This window comes from Hylobates moloch, unplaced genomic scaffold, assembly GCF_009828535.3.
Source record: "Hylobates moloch isolate HMO894 unplaced genomic scaffold, HMol_V3 SCAFFOLD_1, whole genome shotgun sequence".
Taxonomy (NCBI): Eukaryota; Metazoa; Chordata; class Mammalia; order Primates; family Hylobatidae; genus Hylobates; species Hylobates moloch.
In genome coordinates this window covers 232528564-232552801 of record NW_026652276.1, presented here as the reverse complement: position 1 = coordinate 232552801, position 24238 = coordinate 232528564, and the positions used below count along the sequence as shown (strand labels likewise).

Here is a 24238-nt window from a genome sequence, read left to right as displayed (position 1 = left end):
AATTGAATAATACATATATGCTATGATAGATACCACTAATCAGAAAAATTTTCACATGCACATTAAATCATTTCCCCCATTATGTTCGTTCGTAGCTTCCTGAATTACAGTAACTGAATAACTAAGAAAATAAAATTGAGACTTTTCGGGGGGATTTGGATTTCAGGTGTGTTTGGTGCAGGCACTGTGGAGCAACATCTGCAGGTCTAAGATGTGAATGGCAGAACAATTACACACAGTGCGCTCCTTGTGCAAGCTTATCTTCCTGTCCAGTCTGCTATCGAAACTATAGAGAAGAAGATCTTATTCTGCAATGTAGACAATGTGATAGGTATTGTGCTATTTTTTCATCTTTTTAAAGCTTTTCTCTTTGAAATGTAGCAAAAAAAATGGAAAATAGCTTTTCCTTAATCACAAGTTTTAGGTGCAGAACTTTTTGCCTTACAGATTTTTAGTCACCTAGAAACTCACAGAAGTGATTTCCTGTTTTGAATTCTCAACTCCAGACTTTTTTTTTTTTTTTTTTTTAAATTTAGAGACAGAGTCTTGCTCTGTCGCCAGGCTGGAGTACAGTGGCGCTATCTTGGCTCACTGCAACCTCCACCTCCGCCTCCTGGGTTCAAGTGATTCTCCTGCCTCAGCCTCCTGAGTAGCTGGGACTACAGGTGCATGCCACCATGCCCAGCTAATTTTTGTATTTTTAGTAGAGACAGGGTTTCACCACGTTGGCCAGGATGGTCTCCATCTTTTGACCTTGTGATCCGCCCGCCTCAGCCTCCCAAAGTGTTATGATTATAGGCGTGAGACACTGCGTCCACCCAAGACTAAAGATTTTTGATTTAGGCCTTTTTGAGGGTTTAAGAATCCCTTGAAATTAGATGGAGAATTATTGCCTTCATCTATGCTGTTTCTTATGAAGGGTTTCTGAAGCTTTTAATAGATTATAAAAAATATCTAACACATTCTGTTCTCCTTAAACCACTTTTTCTTAAAGCTCTAGATACTACTAGATACCTAGATATTAGATAGCAGCTTCTGCCGTCCCTACGTAATTATGTGGAATTTCAAAATCAGGAATGTTTCCTTGCTTTCATTGGTATATTGTTGTACTCTTTAGATGTTAAGCAGTGAACATATATTATTATTAATAGTATTATCAGTGGTACAGTATTCTTGGGACTCTGGCTACTAATTATTTGTTCCATTGCAAGATAACTTTTTACTTTATTTCCCAATTACCGTTCAACATTGCTTTACATGAGATATGTCTACTTCAAATTAGATGCATTACCTGGAGCACATATATGCTAGCACTGCCATTTGCAGTTTTCTGAATACCTTTGTGTTTGCCCTAACTAGCTTCCTTGCTGTCTTTGAAATATTTAATATATGATGATTAAATAATTAGCTTCCTTATGTAATGTGCTTTGCTTCTTCTCTAATAGTTGTTCTCATTCCTTTTTATTTCCTTCTTAGCTCTATGAAAGTTTTTCTGTTAATAGGGATAGTTAGGAGAAAAGGGCAAGGTAGGAGGAGCATGTGAGGCTTAGGGCTTTTAAGTTTGAAGACTCAGTGTTACAGGTTTTAAAAGGTAGCAGTTCTCAGTATATTCCATTTTTTTTAAAAAATGTACAAATATGGTCTTTTTAGATGGATGCATGCAGTTTGTCAAAACTTAAATACTGAGGAAGAAGTGGAAAATGTAGCAGACATTGGTTTTGATTGTAGCATGTGCAGACCCTATATGCCTGCGTCTAATGGTAAGAGAATAATTTAAACTGTGAGTCTGCACTCTTGTACCACTCACTTGCACCTTACTGTCCATAACCAATGAATTAGCTTGGCTCTACTCTTTTGTCTTTGTGAAACTTACTTTGACAAGTATTTTATGAAAAATATTATTTTTGGTTATACATGACTTATCACAACTTGTAATAAAACAATTTACATGAAACAATAAAAAGCATATACTTTAGATGTAAACTATAATTTTGCTTCCAAGGAACATGATCTTGTAGTTATTGACAATATGTCAAAATCCAATATGTTGATTCTTTCTTAGCCAGGTTTGCCTCCATGACTTGAGTATTTCCTTCATCACTTCTTGTTTCGTTGTTGCTTTAAAAAGCACTTTTAACTTTAGTGTTCAAACATTTATTTTAATAAAATGAGTATAGAAACAGAAATTTTAATCATATATAAGTATTTAAATACACTTTACCTTTTCTGAAAAGAATTACTTGGATTTTTTTTTTTTTCGTTTCAGTGCCTTCCTCAGACTGCTGTGAATCTTCACTTGTAGCACAAATTGTCACAAAAGTAAAAGAGCTAGGTAAAATTTGAAATGCTTTACTTAATTTAATTAATTTACTTTGCTTAATTTTTACATAATTGGCTTACCACTTGTGAAACCTGCTTCAATCATATGGGCGTTCTATCCAAATTCCCTAATGTTGGTAATCATTTCCACAATGATATATAAAATGTCATCCAGCTTTACTGGGGCAGTATTCCTATAAATTTCAGCAAGTTGGCAACAAAAATAACAGCTCTTAGAATAACCATTAATGCCATGCTTGCTTTGGTTTCATTGATATATTACTGTGCTTAATTATCAGTTAGCAGAAAATACGGCCTAGTTAGCAAACAGATTTCTTGTAGAATTAATTCAGTCTCTTAATTTTTAAAATAATTAATAAGCCTAGTATGGTGATTAATATATTCTTATTAAACAATCATTCTTTTGAATACTTACTTGTATTTAATAGCACCTGATACAAAAACATTTGGATAGTACAGGAATTGTTCTAAGGAACAACAGTTTTGTACATTTAAAATTAAATCTGCAGGATTTGTACTTATTTATTACTTCTCCCTATTAGTAATTATGTTGATACTCTGATTTTTCCAGATGAGCTTCTGGAGTATTCTCTCTTATGTAAATAAATCCCTGCCTTTTGATCTTTTCTAGGAAAAAGCTCGTAGTGGATTAGCTGAGCATTGCGTTTAGTTGCAAGTGCTTCTAACTCTTTTTATTGGGACATGAAAATAGAAATGCCAGGAAGACGTTTTTGAGACGGAGTCTCGCCCTGTTGCCCAGTCTGGAGTGCAGTGGCACAATCTTGGCTCACTGCAACCTCCCCCTCCTGGGTTCAAGCGATTCTCCTGCCTCAGCCTCCTGCATAGCTGGGATTACAGGTGCCCGTCACCACGCTCGGCTAATTTTTTATGTTTTTAGAAGAGACGGGGTTTCACTGTGTTAGCCAGGATGGTCTCGATCTCCTGACCTCGTGATCTGCCTGCCGCCTCGGCCTCCCAAAGTGCTGGGATTACAGGCATGAGCCCCTGCACCTGGCCCAGGAAGATCATTTTTTAAAAACAAGCAATCTTTCTGCCTATAATCCAAGGAAGTTTGACCTATTTTTCCTAGTTTTTATTGGGTATCATGAAGTTAATTATTCATGCATTTCATAGATATGTAATTGCTTTCTAGAACTACACATTCCCTTGACATGGGTATTTTGAAACAGTAATCAGTCAAATTTAAAATGAAAGTTTAAATTTGTATTCTTGGGATTTTGTAATTTTAGACCCACCCAAGACTTATACCCAGGATGGTGTGTGTTTGACTGAATCAGGGATGACTCAGTTACAGAGCCTCACAGTTACAGTTCCAAGAAGAAAACGGTCAAAACCAAAATTGAAATTGAAGATTATAAATCAGAATAGCGTGGCCGTCCTTCAGACCCCTCCAGACATCCAATCAGAGCATTCAAGGGATGGTGAAATGGATGATAGTCGAGGTAATACTAATTTATTTTCCATGAAATATGTGTGCAAGAATTAAAGCATATAAAGTAACTTTTGAAATATGTGTATGATTTACCAAAGGGTAAATCACACTGACTTAGATAACCCCTGATGTGACCCTTGCCATTTCCAAATGAGTGATCTTCTTAGACCTTGCCTTTTCAGGTTCTCTTCCTTTCACACATTTTAGAACAGACCTACCTTACAGAAATCTCAAGGAGCACCATATCTTTGAAGATCACAGGTGGGGAAATACAGAGGGCTTGACTTTAGTTTGCTAGATAATGACATAAACCTTCTCAGATACTGTGAGCTTGGATGATATACCATGTTTAAGTTAAGGTAGTTGATGCATACATTCTAGAAATGGAAAAGCTGTCATTTAATATTACTTAAGGTATAACTTCATATTCACCAGTGTGCATCGTAAACTATTGGTTTATAAACATTTTCTTGATCAAAGTACATATAAGGTTTTTCTAGCTGAATTCTTTTTGGGGGGGGGGGGGTTGGGAGACAGGGTGTTGCTGTGTTGCCCAGGTTAGAGTGTAATTGCACGATCTTGGCTCACTACAACCTCTGCCTCCTGGATTCACGCGACCCTCCTACCTCAGCCTCCTGAGTAGCTGGGACCGTGGATGCGGGCCACCACACCTGGCTAATTTTTTTTTTTTTTTTTTTTTTTTGTAGAGATGGGGTTTTGCCATGTTGCCCAGACTGGTCTTGAACTCCTGGGCTCAAGCCATCTGCTCTGCTCAGCCTGCTGAATTCTTGAGATAGCAAAATATTTTAATAGTAATTTAAAATCGAGTATGAGTTAAAGAGGATTACTGTAGGTTTGCTTATTTTTGGGGCGGTTATTTATTTTCAACTGATTCAGAAATGAAGTGATAATTATTTCTGTTCCATTATATTTTATTTCATAGTTTTTTTTTTTTTTTTTTTTAAGGGGCAGTGTCTTGTTACGTTGCCCAGGCTGGTTTCCAACTCCTGGGCTCAAGTGATCCTCCTGCCTCAGCCTCTCAAGTAGCAGGTACTACAGGCATGCGCCACTGCAGCTGGCTTTGAGACAATGGAATTTATTGAATACCTACTGTATGTCAGATGTTGGAAATCATATCAGTGTACAAAGCAGGTAGAATTCTCTGCATAGAGTTTATATTTTAACATTAGGTAACCCAACTCTTAAAAAAAAAATCAGTTAATTATAATGTGTTTGGCAAGTCCCATGGTAAAAATAAAGTTTGATTAAGAGGAATTGGCTGACCGGGCACAGTGGCTCATGCCTGTAATCCCAGCACTTTGGGAGGCTGAGGTAGGTAGATCACTTGAGGTCAGGAGTTCGATACCAGACTGGCCAACATGGTGAAACCCGGTCTCTGCTAAAAATACAAAAATAAGCCGGGTTCAGTGGCATGCACCTGTAATCCCAGCTACTCGGGAGGCCAGGGCAGGAGAATTGCTTGAACCTGGGAGGCGGAGATTACAGTGAGCCGAGATTGCACCACTGCACTCCGGCATGGGTGACAGAGCAACACTCCGTCTCCAAAAAAAAAAAAAAAAAGGAATTGGAAGTACAGACGGGTGTTTAGGGTCCATATGAACAGAAAGCAGTATTTGAGCACAGATTTTAAAGAGGTGAGTGAGTGAGCCACTTGATTACCTGAGAGAAGAGCATCCCAGACAGTGAGGAAGCCAGTGTAAAGGCTCTGGGTGAGATTGTGCTGAGCATGTTTGAAGAGTGTTGTGGAGACCAACAGAGTGAGCAGAGGGGACAGTCAGAAGGTGAGAAGATGAGAGATGTGAGGACAAGAAGGGCGGCTCAGTATATCTCACACAACCATAAGGTGATGTGTCAGTAGTTTGTGCTTAATAGCAATGGAATGGGAGGCCATTGAATGTTCCTGAAAAGAACACCATGATCATATTTATATTTTAAGAGGAACACTCTCCTATGATATAAGTAGATGATTAGGTGCAAGAGTTATGACAGGTAGATCAGTGAGAAACAGTGGTCCAGGTGAGAGGTAATTGTGGCTTTGAAAAGGTATGTCTTTTGTGGCTGGGCTCGGTGGTTCATGCCTGTAATCCCAGCACTTTGGGAGGCCAAGGCGGGTGGATCACCTGAGGTCAGGAGATCAAGACCATCCTGGCCAACATGGTGAAACCTCGTCTCTACTAAAAATACAAAAATTAGCTGGGCGTGGTGGCAGGCACCTATAATCCTAGCTATTCGGGAGGCACAGGCAGAGAATTGCTTGAACCCAGGAGGCAGAGGTTGCAGTGAGCCAAGATCAAGCCACTGCACTCCAGCCTGGTGACAGAGTGAGACTCCATCTCAAAAAAAAAAATAAATAAATAAAAAGATATACCTTTTGTATGTTCTTGATAATTTTTGTTTTGTGGTGTGTTTTGGGTCTGTGTTACCGGGAGAAACACTTTCTGATGCTTGTATGTAACTGATTTTCAGATACAGTTGAACAGGTAATTTGATTTGGGGGCTTGGAGTTTGCAAAGAAATAGTCCGTATGCTTAGGAGGAATTGATCAGATCAGCATTAACAAGAATTTCCATTTCTGAGGATGTTAAAAAATGTCTGAAAAAGGTTTCCATAGTCTCTTAAATTTGGGAACTGCTCCATTTCACAAAATATGAAAGGTTTCTTGATAATAGTACACATTGTTTCCCAAATTATGAGATTATAATACCTTTTAAAAACAACACAAAAGACCTTGGAAGGTTTTCCTTGTGACTACCACTTGTAAACACTGAGAAATGGTGATATGTTTCAATTTCATATTTTCTCATTGACTCGTATCAGGGTAAAAGAAAATCAGTTGAAAAATTACCCTTGTTTTTTTAAAATTTACGTGATAAAATAGCCCATCTGAATTTACTGATTTGTCCTTATTTTTATTGAATATGAAAAAAGATTGTTTAGTGTGTTGGATGTTAAATGCTAAGACAATTTTAGAATTTAAGGAATTGAATATACAGTATTTTCATGACTAGTCCCTCATGGTCATTTACGTGCCAGGATCTCACATCCTTTGCAGAAGGAAAGGTACATTCCTAGGGATAAAATAAATGCATGTTACTTGGACAACATTTTTGCTTTCTGTTTGCTAAATAAAAATCCCTTTTAAAAATTTAGTATTGTCACATTTTGCCATATTAAAAATGTTTTAGATTATTATATTATCCTGAAACTACACATACACACACACCCCTAAAATAAGTTTTATGGTATTTCATATGCCTTTACAGGAGAAAAAATAGGAAAAGAATACAATCATCATAAGTTCTTATTATTACATTATGCTGAGATTTCTAATAACGCTGCCCTTTTCTGGGTATTTTGTATTAAACCTAAAATTTGTGATGTTTTAGACTGTTTCACTAACGTGTTTTGATAATATCTCAGTACTCTTGGGAAAGCATTATAAAGTAGTGGGCAATGATGAAACCTACTCTGGATGTTTTTAGGCAAATTTTTTTAACTTCTCTAATGCTAGTGTTCTCATTTATAAAATGGGTGAACCAGGATGAGCCGATAGATTAGTTGTGCTGATGAGGTGCAAGGATGCATGCCAGGCACCCAGCACTGGCTCTTCCCACACATGGAGTGCTCAGTAACCGTGAGCTATTAGAATACAAGTGCTCAACCAGTGCTTCAGCAATTGTGTTCTGTGTCCAACAGAACTCAACAGAATCCCACGCTTGTCTTTATATGTGAATTCAGTTCCTTTTGAGTTAGTAAGAAATTATGCCTGTGTTGGGGTAATTGAACTTTTAGGATGAGGGAATTGTCTGCCACAATTATTCTCTGAACCTAATGTTTCCATGTCTTTTTCTTCATTTTGGAAGTTGTGGAAAAATTATAATGAAAGAGTATATAAACTTTTCCCTCTGTATTATAGCATATCTGACAGTTTCCTTTATTAAAAAGTACAATACATTAGGGAGAGACTTGATGAATTTAAAATTAAAATTTGAAAACTAGTATTGACTATAAGTGATCTTCAGCTGTGCAGTTTTCAACCTGAGGTTGTCAGAATGTAATATTACACATTGTATTACACACATCTACAGAATCCAAACTGTGATGTTCCTGGAGTATTAGAACAATACCTATGACTTTTTGTTTTTGTTGATTTTTAACTCTTCTAATAACCACTTCTTTAAGAAAAGTCATACATCATCACTTTGGTGTATCAGAAACAAATTCCTTATGCAATAAAAGCATACTTCTTTCTCATTCACCTACTGGGATCTAGAAACCCTGTTAGTGCAAGAAAAAAACCCCAAACCTCAATAAAATAAAAACACTCTGTTTGTCTCAAGAATGGAAACACAGCACATTTCCTCTCAACTGGTGGTCCCAGATCGACCATCACAGTGTATGGATGTGTTCGGAGGTGTGGGAATAGGACTGCACTGAGGCTCTAGAAGGCCAGCAGGTGGGGCAGACTGAGTGGAGGGAGGAGACTGGCATTCAGTAACTACTGGAGAGTGGGAAGAGTGAGGTAAACTATCCATCTGGTGAAGGTGGCTGCTTCCTTGAGGTTTGTTACTTTCTGTAATGTTAATTCTCTCAACTTTTAAAATTTGATTTTTAGACAAGTTATACATTCAAATGATTTAAAATTGGAAAATAATAAAAAGGTAAACAGTGAAGTCTCTCCCTTTCCTCTGCCTTCATGCCCCCAGTTGACATCTCCAGAAACCTCAGAGGTTTCTTGTGTAACCTTCCAGATGTGTTTTATGCATGTACAAGGAAATGTGTGTGTGTGTGTGTGTATTTTGTGTGTGTGTGTACATATATTTTTTTTTGTTCCTTTTGTCTTACTACTTTTTACTGTCTTTCTTTTTTTATAGCTGCAAATATTCCTTTGTATGGAAGTATAAGCAACTTAATTTACCAGTTTTTTCCCCTGTTGATAGACCTCTGGGTTTCTTTCAATCTTTTACTGTGAATAGTACAATGAATCACCTGGTATATTTATGATGTTGTATGTAAGTGGGCCTGCAAAGGTGAATTCCTTGCTAAATCCAAAGACATAATGCATTTGAAACTGTTTTTGGCAGGTAGGATATGGTTTTTTTTTTTCATTTATTTTTATTATACATGTCTGAGGTATACAACATGCTTTCTATACATAGTGACATGATTACTGTGGTCAAATAAATGTCTGTATCCTTTACCTTCCATAGTTACTCTCTGTGTGTGTACACCTAAAATCTCTTTCAGCAAATTTTCAGTACACAATATTATTAACTGTGGTTCTCATGCTGTGTATTAATTTGATCTCTAGAATTATTCGTCTTACCTAACTGCAAATTTGTATCCTCTGACCTACTTCTGCCCATGCCACCCATCCCCTACGCCCAGACCCTTGATAACCACCATTCTACTCTCTATATATTCAGCTTCTCACCCCCCTGCCTCCCATTCTGCTTATTAAGTGAGGTCGTACCTTATTTTTCTGTGTCTGGCTTACTTTATTTAGCATACTTTACTCCAGGTTCATCCATGTTGTCACAAATGGCAGTATCTCCTTTCTTAAAGCTAAGTATTCTGTTGTATAGTTAAGGTCCTCATTGTCATCAGTAAGTTCTTAGAAACTCTGGTTAAGACGGGAAAAAGGTATGACAAAACTGATTTTTTTTTTCCATTTTGCATTATACCAAAATTAGATTGAAGGAAACAGTGTTACTTGAGGACCTGCTGTATGTTCATTTAGCTTAACGTCTCAGTTCCCAAGAACCTATTGATGACATTAAGGGAGGACTTAATATATGTATATACACACGTCACAATTTCTTTATCCATTCATCTGTCCTTGAATGGGTAAGTAAATTGTCCATTAGGACACTTAGTTTGTTTCCATATCTTGGCTGTTGTGAGTAATGCCGCCATGAATGTGGGAGTGCAGATGTCTCTCTCAGATGCTGATTTTATTACCTTTGAATATATGCCCAACAGAGGCATTGTTGGATCTTATGGTAGTTGTCTTTTTTTTAAGGAACCTCTATACTGTTTTCAATAATGGCTATACTAATTTACATTCCTATCAACCGTGTGCAAAGATTTCGTTTTCTACACATCCTCACCAACACTTATGTCTTTGCCTTTTTGATGATAGTCATTCTAAGAGACATGAGATGATACCTATTGTGGTTTTAATTTTCATTTTCCTCATGATTATGATGTTGAGCATCTTTTCATATGCCATTTGACCATTTGCGTGACTTTGGAAAAATGGCTATTCAGGTCCTTGCCTATTTAAAAATCCAGTTATTTGGGTTTTTTTTGCTACTGAGTTGTGTGAGTTCCTTATATGTTATGGATTTTAACCCCTTATCAGATGTGTGGTTTGCCACTATTTTCCCCTAATCCCTGTGCTACCTTTTTACCCTGGTTTTATTTTTTTATTTTTATTTTTATTGCTGTGCAGAAGCTTATTTGCTTGATGTAGTCCCACTTGCTTATTTTTGCTTTTGCTACCTGAGCCTTTGGTGTGATATCCAAAAAATCATTGTCAAGGAGGATATCAAGGAGTTTTTCTCCTATATTTCCTTCTAGGAGTTTTATGGTTTCAGGTGTTAGGTATTTAATCCATTTTGAGTTGCTTTTTATGTATGATATGTAAGATAGGCATCAGGTCCAGTTTCATTATTTTGCATATAGATACCTAGTTGTTTTCTTACCACTACTTATTGAAGACACCATCTTTTCTCTATTGTATCTTATTGGACTTGTCAAAACTTAGCTCGTAATATATGCTTGGGTTTATTTTTGGGCTCTGTATTCAGTTCCATTGATCCATGTGTCTGTTTTTATGCCAGTACCATACTGTTTTGATAACTATCACTTTGTAATATAACGTGAAATCAGGTAGTGTGATACCTTCTACTTTGTTTTTCTTTCTCAAGATTCTTTTGGCTATTCAGGGTCTTTTATGATTTAATACAAATTTTAGAATTGTGTTTTCTATTTTTGTGAAAAATGCCTTTGGAAATTTGATAGGGATTGCATTGAATCTGTAGATCACTTTGGATAGTATGGACATTTTAACAATATTCTTCCAATCCACAAACATGGGGATATCGTTATATTTATTTGTGTCTTTAGTTTTTTTTCTGTTTTTTGAGATAGAGTCATGCTCTGTTGCCCAGGCAGAAGTGCAGTGGTATGATCTCAGCTCACTGCAGCGTCCGCCTCCTCCTGGGTTCAAGCAATTCTGCTGCCTCAGCCCCCCAAGTAGCTGGGATTACAGGTGCCTGCCACCACGCCTGCCTGGCCAATTTTTGTATTTTTAGTAGAGACAGGGTTTCGCCATGTTGGCCAGGCTGGTCTTGAACTCCTGACCTCAGGTGATCTACCTGCCTTGGCCTCCCAAAGTGCTGGGATTACAGGCGTGAGCCACCATGCCTGGCTGTGTGTCTTCAGTTTATTTTGTCAATATTTTATAGTGTTTAGTATATAAAGCTTTCACTTCCTTCATTAAATTTGTTTCTAAGTGTTTTATTCTTTTTGATGTTATTTTAAGTGGAAATGTTTTCTTGATTTTTTTTTCAGATCATTATTGGTGTAAAGAAATGCATCTGATTTTTGTATATTGATTTTGTATCCTGCTACTTGACTGAATTCATTTATTCTAGTAACTGGAATTTTTAGGGGTTTCTACATACAAGATCATGTCATCTGCACACAGGGATAATTTTACCCCCTTTTTTCTGCTGATGCCTTTTATTTCCTTATGTGATTGCTCTGGCTAGGACTATGTTGAATATAAGTGTTAAGAGTAGGCATCCTTGCCTCGTACCAGATATTAAAGAAAAGCTTTCAGTCTTTCCCTGTTGTAGGTTTGTTTTTGAATAGGCAATACCTGTGCATGATACAAGAAATACAAAGGTCTTAAAAAGAGTGAACAATGTTAAACTAGTCTACCTTTTGGCCATCCCTTCCTTGGAAAGAACCAGTGTTTTCTTATAACTTTCCAGAGATTAGTCATCTAGACACAAGTATGTATATATGGGAGAATTTCTCATATTTGGGTGATACGGTCTTTCTTCTTTTCTTTTCTTTTCTTTTCTTTTCTTTTCTTTTCTTTTCTTTTCTTTTCTTTTCTTTTCTTTTCTTTTCTTTTCTTTTCTTTTCTTTTCTTTTCTGTCTTTCTGTCCTCGTCTCGTCTCATCTCTTCTGTTTTTTCTTCGTTTCTTTCAGCGGAGTCTTGCTTTGTTGCCCAGGCTGGAGTGCAGTGGCGCAATCTCGGCTCACTGCAAGCTCTGCCTCCCGGGTTCATGCCATTCTCTTGCCTCAGCCTCTGGAGTAGCTGGGACTACAGGCACCCGCCCACCACGCCCAGCTAATTTTTTGTATTTTTAGTAGAGACAGGTTTTCACTGTGTTAGCCAGGATGGTCTCTCTCTCCTGACCTCGTGATCCGCCCGCCTCAGCCTCCCAAAGTGCTGGGATTACAGGCGTGAGAAACTGTGCCTGGTCGATACAGTCTTTTCCTTTATTGCAGCCTGTGGGAATCGGAAGGCCCTTGTGAAGATGTTGGTTAGAAGAGACTTTAGCCTTCAGTGATACCACTTGTGTTAGGGCACTGTATGTGCTACTTTATGCCATTTGTCTCAACATGTATTCTTACTGGTGTCACTATGAACCTCATCAATAAAAGTGCTCTCTTGGTTTTTACTGTCCTCGTGTGCATTGTTTCAGGTGAAAGGTGGTCTTTGTACTAGATCCAGTGCTATCCTTGGCCACAAACCATTACATATGATTAATTTGGGGATTTCCTCTACATCATTCTGGAGATCATCTTCTGTTCTCTCCTGTGTTACATGTGTTTTCTGCAATTTCATGAATTTCTCTTTATTTCTTCCCTCAATTTGGGTGGAACGTATCTTCCATAGCTCCCTGACAGAGAATGTGTGGAAGGTAAGTTTTGGGCATTATATACTTCTGAAAATGTCTTTATTTTACCTTCCTACCTGACTGATATTTTCCAGATTGGAAATACATTTTCATTTATCATTTTTAGTCAATTGATCCACTGTCTTTTAGTTTCTAGTATGTGAAGAACTCGGTTCTTTCTATGTGACCTGTGTTTTCTTGGAAGCTCTTAAGATTTTAGGAAATTCATTGTCCTCAGTGTTCTAAAATTTCATGAGGATAACGTCTGTTTTGTCTATTTTTGATTTTTAAAATCTGTTTTGTTAGGCACTGAGTGGTCTCTTTCAGTCTGCTATCTTATATCCTTCAGTGGTAGGAAATGTTCTTGAACTATATTATTGATAACAATTCCCTCTCTTTTTCCAGAATTCTGCTTTTCAGATGTGAAATGTACTCAGTTTTTCTGTTCCTTTCCAATTCATGTCCTTATTTTATCTTCCTCTACTGAGTTTTGTTTTTATTTCAGTTATTTATTTCAAGAGCTTTCTTTCCTTCCTTTGAATGTTTCTTTTGTAGCATCCTATTCTTGCCTCATGGGTATCTGATATTATCCCTCAGTGGATTTTAATCTTTTTTAAGGTTTTTTTTCTTTACCTTAGTCTGTTAATTCCAAATTGTCTTTTATGTTCTCAGGTCTCTGTCTTTTATGTTACAAATCAGGGGTGTTACAGATCTTCTGGCTTCCGTGGCCCACATTGGAAGAAGCATTGTCTTGGGCCACACATAAAATACACTAACGATAGCTGATGAGCTTTTTAAAAAAAAAAAAAAAACTCATAAAAAGTCTCATAATGTTTTACGAAAATTTATGAATTTGTGTTGGGCTGCATTTAAAGCATCTTGGCTGCAGGTTGGACAAGCTTGTTATAGACCTCATCAGATAATCTTTATGGTACATGCATGATTAAAAGTGAAGAACTAAAGATGGAGACTGGGTAGATAGTATTTTTATTTTTAAAAAAAGGAATTAAGTAGTTGATTAGAAAGCTTTGAGTATGTGGTGGTGCTTGTCGATTTGTAAGTTTAGTGGGGTGATTTGTGCTGACCATTTGGTGAACCCTCTGGTTTCAGTATCTTTAGATGTTCTTCTTGAACTGATCAGGTTCCCCACAACAGTCTTTTCAAACCTCATACTTGGAGGCTGGAGATCTGGCTGCTAGCTTTCTGAGAATTTAGTGGGGAAACGTGGGGTCTGGCAGTGGGAACAGGATGGGGTTGTCCACATTTAGTATGCCCATATTTTCTTGGTCCTATTTTCAATCTTCATCCCATTGTTCCGTTTAAGGTCACCCAGGAATCCTACATCCCACGAATGAGAGTAGCAGCTTCTCAGTGTGTAAACCTAGGAAGCAGGTATAGGGAGTATGACTTCTGCAGATAATTAAATCTCTTGTTGCTTCGGTTTTCTCCCACTTATTTCCAAAGGTAGCCAGTTTTCCTAGTTTCTCAGCCTTCTGAGGGTTGTTATAAACTGGATTCTTTTTTTCAGTTCTTTCTGCTCTCAACTGAGAATTTGCCTTTGTTAAGTTTTCTCCTTTCCTATTGTCTTTTTTTTTTTTTAAGGAGATTGGGTCTTTCTCTGTTGTCCAGGCTGGAATGCAGTGGTGTGATCATAACTCACTGTAGCCTCAACCTTCTGGGCTCAAGCAATTCTCTTCTCCCACCTCAGCCTCCGAAATAGCTGGGATTACAGGCATGCCACCATGCCACAGCTTGATTTTATCTTTTAAAAATAGATTATTTCAGTGTGTTTTTAGTCGGGTTTCAGGAGAATGTAATTTTAATATATGAATTTAGTCTGCCACCTTAACCCAAAATTCCCTGTCATAAACTTTTAGGTGGGTTTATTTGAAGGTAAACAATTGGTATTGTCATCTTTGGTGCTTGTTTTTTTTTCAGTAATTTTCTTTTTTCTTTCTTTTTTTTTTTTTTTTTGAGAGATGGAATTTCACTGTTGTTGCTCAGGCTAGAGTGCAATGGCACGCTCTTGGCTCACTGAAACCTCCGCCTCCCGGGTTCAAGCAATTCTCCTGCCTCTGCCTCCTGAATAGCTGGGATTATAGGCGTGTACCACCACGCCCAGATAGTTTTGTATTTTTAGTAGAGACTCACCATGTTGGTCAGGCTGGTATGGAACTCGACCTCAAGTGATCCACCTGCTTTGGCCTCCCAAAGTGCTGGGATTATGGGCATGAGCCACCGTGCGTGGCCTATAAACTTTACTTTTCATGGTTTAGTCATAAGTCCATAGCCATTATCAGATTGTTACGGAATTGGCCTCAAATATAGACCAAATATAATAAAAAACGAAAGACAAATACCCTGTTCATGCCATTACAGAAATGTCATCTCTAATACTGAGAATATTGAAGGAGTTAACAACTTGATTTTAAAATGTATTTGATAAACATGTCTTTTTCCTATAGTACAATGTAAAGCATATATAACTTGGAAAAGTTTGATTACCATAGTGTTAAAATAGCATTATCTAAAATAGCATTCTCCAAGCATTCCACTTACCTAATTCAGTGAAGTGTTTATTGAACATGTATTAGGTATCCTACTAACAATACATCTGTTACTAAGAAAATCTGTGTACCTGTTCTCATGGAGAATATAGTCTAGCAGGGACACAGATTTTAAAGAACCAATAAAAATGAAGCATGACATTCATACATAGGAGCATACAGCTGTTTGACATAATCTTATCTAAATATCAGGAATTCTTTAATACAGTGAACTTTAGAATAAATCCTGAAAGATAGGTAGAAGGCAGAAATTGGGGAAGATAGTGGAAGAAAGAGCTTGATACATTCAAAGAACTGAGTGTAGTTCACTGGTGGGAGTGAGATGAAGCAGGAAAGTTTACAGGAGACTGTTGTAATGGGCCTTGCAATTTGAAGTTTGAGGGCATTGGGAAGACATGAAAGGATTTTAAGCAGAAAATTGATACATATTTATAGAAAGATCATTTATGCAGTAATTTAAAGAACTGATTGGAGAGAGGTAAGCTTTGAGGTGGGGAACTAGATAGGAGCGTGTTGTATTAATAGTGAGTCATCTGAGGTTGGACCAAGATGGTAGTAGAGAGTGATAAAATGCATTTCAGAGGTATTGAGGAGTCTTGATTGTAGGAGGAAAGAGATTAGGAATGATTAAGGTGGTCTTCCAGGCCTCTGCCTTCTCCAGGTTACATTTCCATGCCTTTTAATGATGATAGGTAACATGGGAAAAAGGAGAAAGTTTATTTTAAATTAGTAGTTCATTTTGGATATACAGTTTTCAGTAACTAGTTAATATTCAATTGTAGCTGTGGTTGAAGCTCAGAAGAGAGTTCTAGTCTAGAGACCTGGACCTGAAGACATAATAAAAAGCAAGTGAATTTGTTAAGTGCAAATGGATTGCACTTAACAGAACTCTTTCTGAGTTCTGTGTTCCCCTTCTCTGATTGTTTTATTTCATGGGAACACTGCACTGAGCAGCACAATTTCTACAACCAGTTGGGGCTTCTTCTATCTCCTTTCATACTTTCCCTACCAACAGGGATGTACAATTAAAATGGCTCAGCAACAACCCTACTTTGTATTCCCCATTATGTAGGGATTATATATTTGATAGATTTTTCCAGTTTTGTGTATATATTTACTTTTTTCCAGAAGGAGAACTTATGGATTGTGATGGAAAATCAGAATCTAGTCCTGAGCGGGAAGCTGTGGATGATGAAACTAAGGGAGTGGAAGGAACAGATGGTGTCAAAAAGAGAAAAAGGAAACCATACAGACCAGGTATAGTGCCTGAAGTAGACATTTCAATATCATCAACACTTGGTTAATTTAAGAAAAATACAATACTGAAGACTTCAATGAAAATTAAATATTCAGGATTGAGAACTGTCTAAACAAAAATATGTGCATAGAAATTAAAGAACTAAACTATTTGAATATGACTTGTTAGCTCAAGAGTTCTTTATTTTGAATATGTGAATACTTCACAATGAATCATTATTGAATGCCTTATCCCAAATGTTAACCATTTTATTAAATGCTTTACTAGATTGGCTTTTCTTCATACTTGGACTTCGAAGGCCATTTATATAGTTCCTCTGGATGTGTACTTCTGTAACGCTTTTAATTTTCTGTATTCACTTTCTATTATCTTTTTTTTGAAAAAACTTATTTCAGTGTTTATGCAGGGGTGCCAGTAAGTATACAGTGTGAAGGGGAACAAGACAGAGTTATTATGGCTCCTAGAATTTATAGTCCAGTTAAAAACCATGACTGATTAAACACTCATTTCTTATCTGCCTCAGGAGTGGAGAGAAAGGCGGTCTTGCTTGTCAGTTTTATTTGCCTTATTGGAAAAAATTATTGAAATTGTCACAATACAGAAGTTGTAGGCTTTTATGCATTTATTTAAAAATTATTTTCCCGCTTTTCACAGGTGTTGAGTAGGCTTTCCTTAGGCAGTTTATTAATGTCTGTTTACCAATGAGGTTTTAAATTGGATTCGTACAATCTTTATGCTTCTGATTGCTTATATTTTATTGGTAAGAGTGATCTAAATCCCTTTTGATATATAAGGAAGAACTTTCTTACTTCATTCGTATTCCGTGAGACCTTAAAAGATAACCTGTCTTTTAAATAGGTCATATCTACAATAAGGACCTAAGATTAGTTGCTTCTAAATCATTTTATGAAAATGATTTCATTTCTTCCTAATCATGAGGCTTACAAGTGTACTTTTTTACACATTGCAGATTTCTTCCAGGAACTTGTATTTACTGTTTTTTTTCTTTTCCTCTGCCTCACATGGAAGTCAACCCTCTAATTGAGGGACCCATTAGGTCACAGAGTATATTGCTAGACAGCAATATCATTTCACAAAAGCTTATAGTGTTGACTGTGTATCAGACCTCTATTCTAAGCACTTCACTTATGTTATTTGTCCTTTTAACATATGTATGAGAAGCTGCTTTGCCTTACCCCCATTTTTAACCAGTGAAAGAACTGAGGCATTGAGAAGTATTTAGTGAGCAAGCAGAATTACATAGTCTGACTCCAGATTCCATGCTCTTAACCACAGGGCTCTATGTGTCCCATGTATAAATGCTCTCATGTCTTGGAGTACCAGACACCATCCCCCTGATATCATATCAGTCAAAGAATATTTGTGTCATCGAGGTAGTTTGTGTCTTCTATCCTCCAGCTAATGTACCAGTTAGCCGGTTAATATACAGACACAGTCATCCATCACTTAAGTTCAGAGAAATACATCATTAGGCATTTTCATCGTTGTATGAACATCATAGAGTGCACTTCCACAAACCTAGATGGTATAGCTTACTACACACTTAGGCTGTATGGTACGCTAAATGTATTTAAAAAAATAAAGTGTGCTATGGTGTTATAACTACGGTGATGTCTGTACATGGTGGGAATTTTTCAGTTCCATTGTAATCTTATGGGACCACTGCCTTAACATGCAGCCCTTTGTTGACCAATATCATTATGCAGTGCATGACTGTTATTTGGTGTATGAGCTACTAATATTTGTCAAATAGATAAACCAGCGTAACTTAGTGTTTGATATTTACACTGATACTGTTTAGAAGAGGAAGTGCACACAGGTCTTTTTGTATTCTGTTTGATAAGTGATAACAGTGGCTTTGCCTTTTTTTTTTTTTTTTTGGTTGTTTTTAACTTCTATTTTACCTAAAAATCAGGTTATTGATTTAGATTAGCACAGATTTAATTTTGGAAAATGACTTCCTATTCAAGATAAAGCAGTTTTATCCTATGTACTGTGGAAATGTAGGGAGAAATTATTTATCAGTTTACCCAATTTCTTTTTTGGATAGGTATTGGTGGATTTATGGTGCGGCAAAGAAGTCGAACTGGGCAAGGGAAAACCAAAAGATCTGTGATCAGAAAAGATTCCTCAGGCTCTATTTCTGAGCAGTTACCTTGCAGAGATGATGGTATAGTACTGACTTAAAAAAATTTTTTTTTTTTTCATGTAACCCCTTGGTCTTGATATTTCTATTGGAAAGAACTATCCTAAATAATGTTACAGTCAATAAGAGGCTTATTGCCTCTTACTGTTTCTCAATAAGAGTCTTATTGCCTTTTATTGATGAAAGGATTTGAGTGCATATAGAGTTCATATCTGTAATACAGCAATCAGGTTTGATAAGGAAATGGTTTAAATCCAATAGACTTTATTCTTTTGAGATTTTTTGACAAGCTGTTTTTTCCTGTATCAAATCATTAAATATATTTTCTATATTTAAATATAAATGGTTTAGGGACTGAATGTCTTAGTTACATAAGGTACTTTCTGGTCATCTCCAAAGCCTTTCTTTGACTGCTTTAGCTACTTATCATATAATTTGAAATTCTCAAGTGGCAGTGCACCTCAATTTTTATCTGTCTGTCTGTCTATCTATCTAATCTTAGGGTCTCACTATGTCATCCAGGTTGGCATGCAGTGGCACAATCATGGGTCACTGCAGCCTTGCACTCCTGAGCTCAGGCAATTCTGTCCTCAGCCTCTGATGTAGCTGGAGACCACAGGCACACACCACCATGCCTAGCTAATTTTTTGGCTTTTTGCAAAGACGGGGTCTCACTTTGTTGCCCAGGCTGGTCTAGAACTCCTGTGCTCAAGTGATCCTCCTGCCTCAGCCTCCCAAAGTGCTGGGATTACAAATGTGAGCCCAGCTGATATCTAAAACAAATTTTGTTTTTGAGACAGTCTGCCTCTGTTGCCCAGGCTGGAGTGCTGTGGTGCCGTCTCAGCTCACTGCAACCTCCGCCTCCCGGGTCCAAGCAATTCTCGTGCGTCCCAAGCAATTCTCGTGCGTCAGCATCCCGAGTGGCTGGGATTACAGGCGTGAACCACTGCATCCAGCCAGGAGTGTTTTTTTTGTTGTTGTTGTTGTTTTTTTTTTTTTGCTATTGGTGGTGAGCAGGAGGTGGCGAGTGATGGTTTGTGTGAAGGTCTATTTCTTATTAAACTGACCCTGAGCATGGAGTCCCTGAAGGACTCACCTTTATGCAAGTCATCTCTGGCTGTCTGCCTTGGAGAGAGGCCTTAAGCTTTGTCTTCTATTCCCTGTTACTCACAATGCTCTGAAAATTGGAGTTTGAGGTCGTTGGATTTCAGCAAATTTCGGAGAGCTTTTACTTTTTTGCTTATTTACCTTAATTTTTGTTTTTCATGGATTCCTTATGTTCTGGCTAGGTTACTGGTGCATTTAAAAAGATTGTTGTAAAAAATGTTTGTCTATTTCTAGTTTTCAGAAGAGTCAATTCACTTAATGTAGTCTGGTGGTAGAGTGCCCATATTGATTTTCAGAAGGGATGTGCCATTTGCCCTGCCGTTATGAAGCATCTGAGAATATCATTTGATTGTTTGTCAAATTTAAGCTGTGTCCTTCTTTCTTTGCTAGTTTCATAGTCCCCAAATTTATTTCCATTTCTGATTTCAAGAATGAGTGTTCATTGCATATTTATTAGCATATTCATAGTCATGTTTTCACAATGTGTATATCGTACAAATTATAATAAATTTCTGAACTTGGAATTGCTGTATTAAAGGACACACTTTTTCTTTAAGGTTTTTGTTGAGTATTCTCAATACACCCTACAAAAAAGTTATACCCACAGAATTTCCCTTAATAGTTTATAAGTTGCCATTTCCTCATACTCATGAGCTTTGGGTGTTTATTATTATTATTTTTTACTCTTTAACAAAATATGTTTAAATAAATACGTTTTTGCTTTGTAAAGAAATTGATTATTAAGAAAATAGGAAACATGCTAATACTAAATAGACATGAAATGAAAATTTTACGGCACTTAAAAGTAACAAACTTGATTTGAGATTTTTTGTTCAAAAAGCTTGTTTGTTTATATGAAACTGTGTGTATGTTGGTAAGGTATAAAATTACCTTCCGTGGGTTTATCTAGAAATTTTAAATGCCACATATTTATAAATGTGACTGTTGTTTCAGGCTGGAGTGAGCAGTTACCAGATACTTTAGTTGATGAATCTGTTTCTGTTACTGAAAGCACTGAAAAAATAAAGAAGAGATACCGAAAAAGGAAAAATAAGCTTGAAGAAACTTTCCCTGCCTATTTACAAGTAATATTTTGCTTTACATTATTTTACATGATTCGTTAATTGAGGAAATGTATTGAGTTTTAAAACATAGGTTTGTTGTTTTTGTTAATATTTTACTTGTTTTGTTTTCATTTAGTCATCATAAATGGCATTTTTACCTTCCAGGGGTCCATAAAAATTAAATTTACTTTTTTGTGTGCTTTGATACTTGTCATAAATTGCTTTTTTAATCCCAGTTGTTCACTTGTAAGTATTCTATAAGATGTAACAAGGACACTTTGCGATAGGAAAAACTCAATCTTCCAAGCCATTGATAGCTATGTATACCCCACACCCAAGTTCTGTTGAAATTTCCTTTGCCAATACAAGTTACATTAATTATATTCATTGATTAAAGATAGGCTTTTTAGCCAAAGTTACAGCTTTAATAATCATTAACCACTTTTAGAGGCCTGGAGAACCAGAGATTCTTTTTGTTTTCCAAAATACACATCAGAAAAATACCTTTCAGTATGAAGAAATTATGTTTGATAGATGTAGACTACAAAAAAATTTTTTTTCTAGTTCATCTTATAAACATTAAGTCAGAGTTTAAGGCCATGTGATACGGAAACAGCTCAATATTAGAAATTGTACTGAGATTAAATATCTAGCTCTGCATCTAACTAATTGTAAATTCCTAAGCATGTTATTCATCCTTCCTGGTCTCTATTTCTTCATGTGTTAAAATTGAATTGGAACAGACTATCATTGAGAGTCCATCCTAATTTCAGTGTAGACAACTATTCATCTGATCTGTTCCTCCTAAGAAACTATGGCTTTCATAGATAACCTAGATAACCTTTCAATGCCTGAGTTGTATTTATTTTTTACATCAATTTTCCAGTTAGGTATTACTAGTTTAATTGGTTTTAAAATACGTTGCCTTTCAACTAACATACAACTTCCTCGATTTTCTTTTTCGTAGCTACTAGAATCTTAATGGCAGTGTTCATGTTAGAGTTCAGCCTATAAAGTCAGGATTTAAATACCGTTCCACTACCAGTTAGCTGCGTGATTTTGTTCTCTTTAACATCTCTGTGTCTCAGTTTCCTCATTTGTGACATAGTAGTGCCTCTCAGAAATGCTCAGAAGTTCAGTAAGAGTATGTATGTAAAGTGCCTAACCTGTGCCTTACCTTTTGTATATCCTTCATAGATGTTTTTCCCCTCAATCTCTTATATCCTAGGTTTGCACCTTTGTTTTTTTTAAACAATCATTTAATTGGTCAGGAAAAAAATCCATTTATAGTTTGGCTTACCTTTTTTTTTTTTTTTTTTTACATCTTTGTTGTTGTTTTCTCCTGGGATTCCCTTTACCTCCCTTCTTAATAGTCCTTTCTAGGAATATTGTGATGGCAACCTGCCTTTCCTCCTATTGATCCTTCTGTAAAGTGTAATATAAATTTAAGAAGCTTTCTTTAGGTGTTTATGCAAGTATGAAAACTGGCCATTTAATACTTTGGCAAAAGAGTCTTTAAAATTATTAGGTCTAATTTCCCAATTAGTGCTGTGATCTTAGTCTCCTGGGCTGTCTTGTTCCCCTGTTGCACATCAGTAACTTTCAGTGTGTGTCTGTATGTGTGATATGAGGGAGGCCTTTTTAATGGTACTGTTTTCTTGGACTTTTAGGGACGATGTGGATGGAGCCACCTCTTTATGTTATATAGGGAATGTAAAACCCACTAAATTAATAAGGGTGACACAGTTTTTGATAAACACCAGTAAAGTCATGAGTCATTAGAATTTTTGCTGATGATGATCTAAGATTCTCAAATTTATACTGAAGGCATTAAATAAATGACTTCTAAACTTCTAAAATGCTTTCTGCTGTTCATCATTTTTTCTAATGATAAAAGCATTGCTTATTATAAGAAATGAATCCTCTTCTGCCTGGTACTCTAGTTTTGTGGATTTTTAGATTTTTCTTTTTTCTTTTTTCTTTTTTTTTTTTTTTGAGACGGAGTCTCGCTCTGTCGCCCAGGCTGGAGTGCAGTGGCGCAATCTCGGCTCACTGCAAGCTCCGCCTCCCGGGTTCACGCCTTTCTCCTGCCTCAGCCTCTCCGAGTAGCTGGGACTACAGGCGCCCGCCACCACGCCCGGCTAATTTTTTTGTATTTTTAGTAGAGACGGGGTTTCACCGTGGTCTTGATCTCCTGACCTCATGATCCGCCCGCCTCGGCCTCCCAAAGTGCTGGGATTACAAGCGTGAGCCACCGCGCCCGGCCGATTTTTAGATTTTTCATAGTGAGACAACTTTTTCATTTAAAATGTGAACATTTCAAATCAGATACATCATTACCTCCACCAGATTTCACACACTCCCAGTCTCTTTTCTCAGAAGGTAGTATTGTTAATAATTTGGCATTTATCCTTCAGAAACTTTTTTATAATTTAGTTTTGCAAACTTATAATCGTCTTGATTTGAATTTTCTAATTTTGTTTTGAGACAGAGTCTCACTCTGTCACTCAGGCTGGAATGCAGTGATGTGATCTCAGCTCACTGCAACCTCTGCCTTCTGGTGATTCTCGTGCCTCAGCCTTCCAGGTAGCTGGGATTACAGGCATGTTGGCTAATTTTTGTGTTTTGTGTAGAGTCAGAGTTCTGCCATGTTGCCCAGGCTGGTCTCTAACTCCTTGGCCTAAGTGATCTACCCACCTCGGCCTCCCAAAATGCTGGGATTACAGGCGTGAGCTACCGTGCCCGACCTGTATTTTATAATTTACTGTATGTATAATTCAACTAACTTTCTTTTAGTAATGTATTTTAGGGCTTTTTCTTTGATAACATAGAACTATATACTTTTTAAAAATTGTTGTATTTTGTAATGTAGGTGTCTATAATTTGGTTAGTTCTATGCCTGTTGATAGACATTAAGGCCATTTTTACTTCTTGACATTACAAAATATGCTACAGTGAACTTTTTTGTGCATGTTTGGCAAGAATGTGTTAAATGTTGTATTGCAAAATTGTCCTGTATGCAGGATCCTTTTTCCAGATAGACCACATCGTAGGATATAGACTAAAGCAGAGTTCCTGGGTTGAAGCTGAGTAAAGGGGTGGACCTGTGCTTCCCTTTTGTCTTTGGTATTGGTTTTTGAGAAATTTTGGAGAGATCTTGGAGTTGTAAGGAACCCAGCTTGAAAGTATATTGAAATGGAAAAATGTTAATATGTGTAAATAAATAGAAAACCAGAAGCCTTTAGCAGCTGTAAATATTGCACACATAGTATGGCTAAACTGACTATAAAACTCTCTTTCAGATTGATGGTGTAAGTAGTCTTATAGTGTAAGTGTGGTT

General features: G+C 36.8%; 1 protein-coding gene across 11 annotated transcripts in view; it reads left to right on the top strand.

Moving 5' to 3' along the window:
- The window catches only part of KMT2C (lysine methyltransferase 2C), a 312192-nt gene that overhangs the window by 222837 nt on the left and 65117 nt on the right, over positions 1–24238 (top strand). For all 11 annotated transcript variants that reach the window (XM_058428262.1, XM_058428277.1, XM_058428284.1 and 8 more), the window contains 7 exons: positions 167–331; positions 1651–1760; positions 2267–2332; positions 3591–3803; positions 16431–16559; positions 18632–18751; positions 20789–20919. In XM_058428262.1, the coding sequence (XP_058284245.1) occupies positions 167–331; positions 1651–1760; positions 2267–2332; positions 3591–3803; positions 16431–16559; positions 18632–18751; positions 20789–20919 (934 nt within the window). The remainder of the gene's footprint in view (positions 1–166; positions 332–1650; positions 1761–2266; positions 2333–3590; positions 3804–16430; positions 16560–18631; positions 18752–20788; positions 20920–24238) is intronic.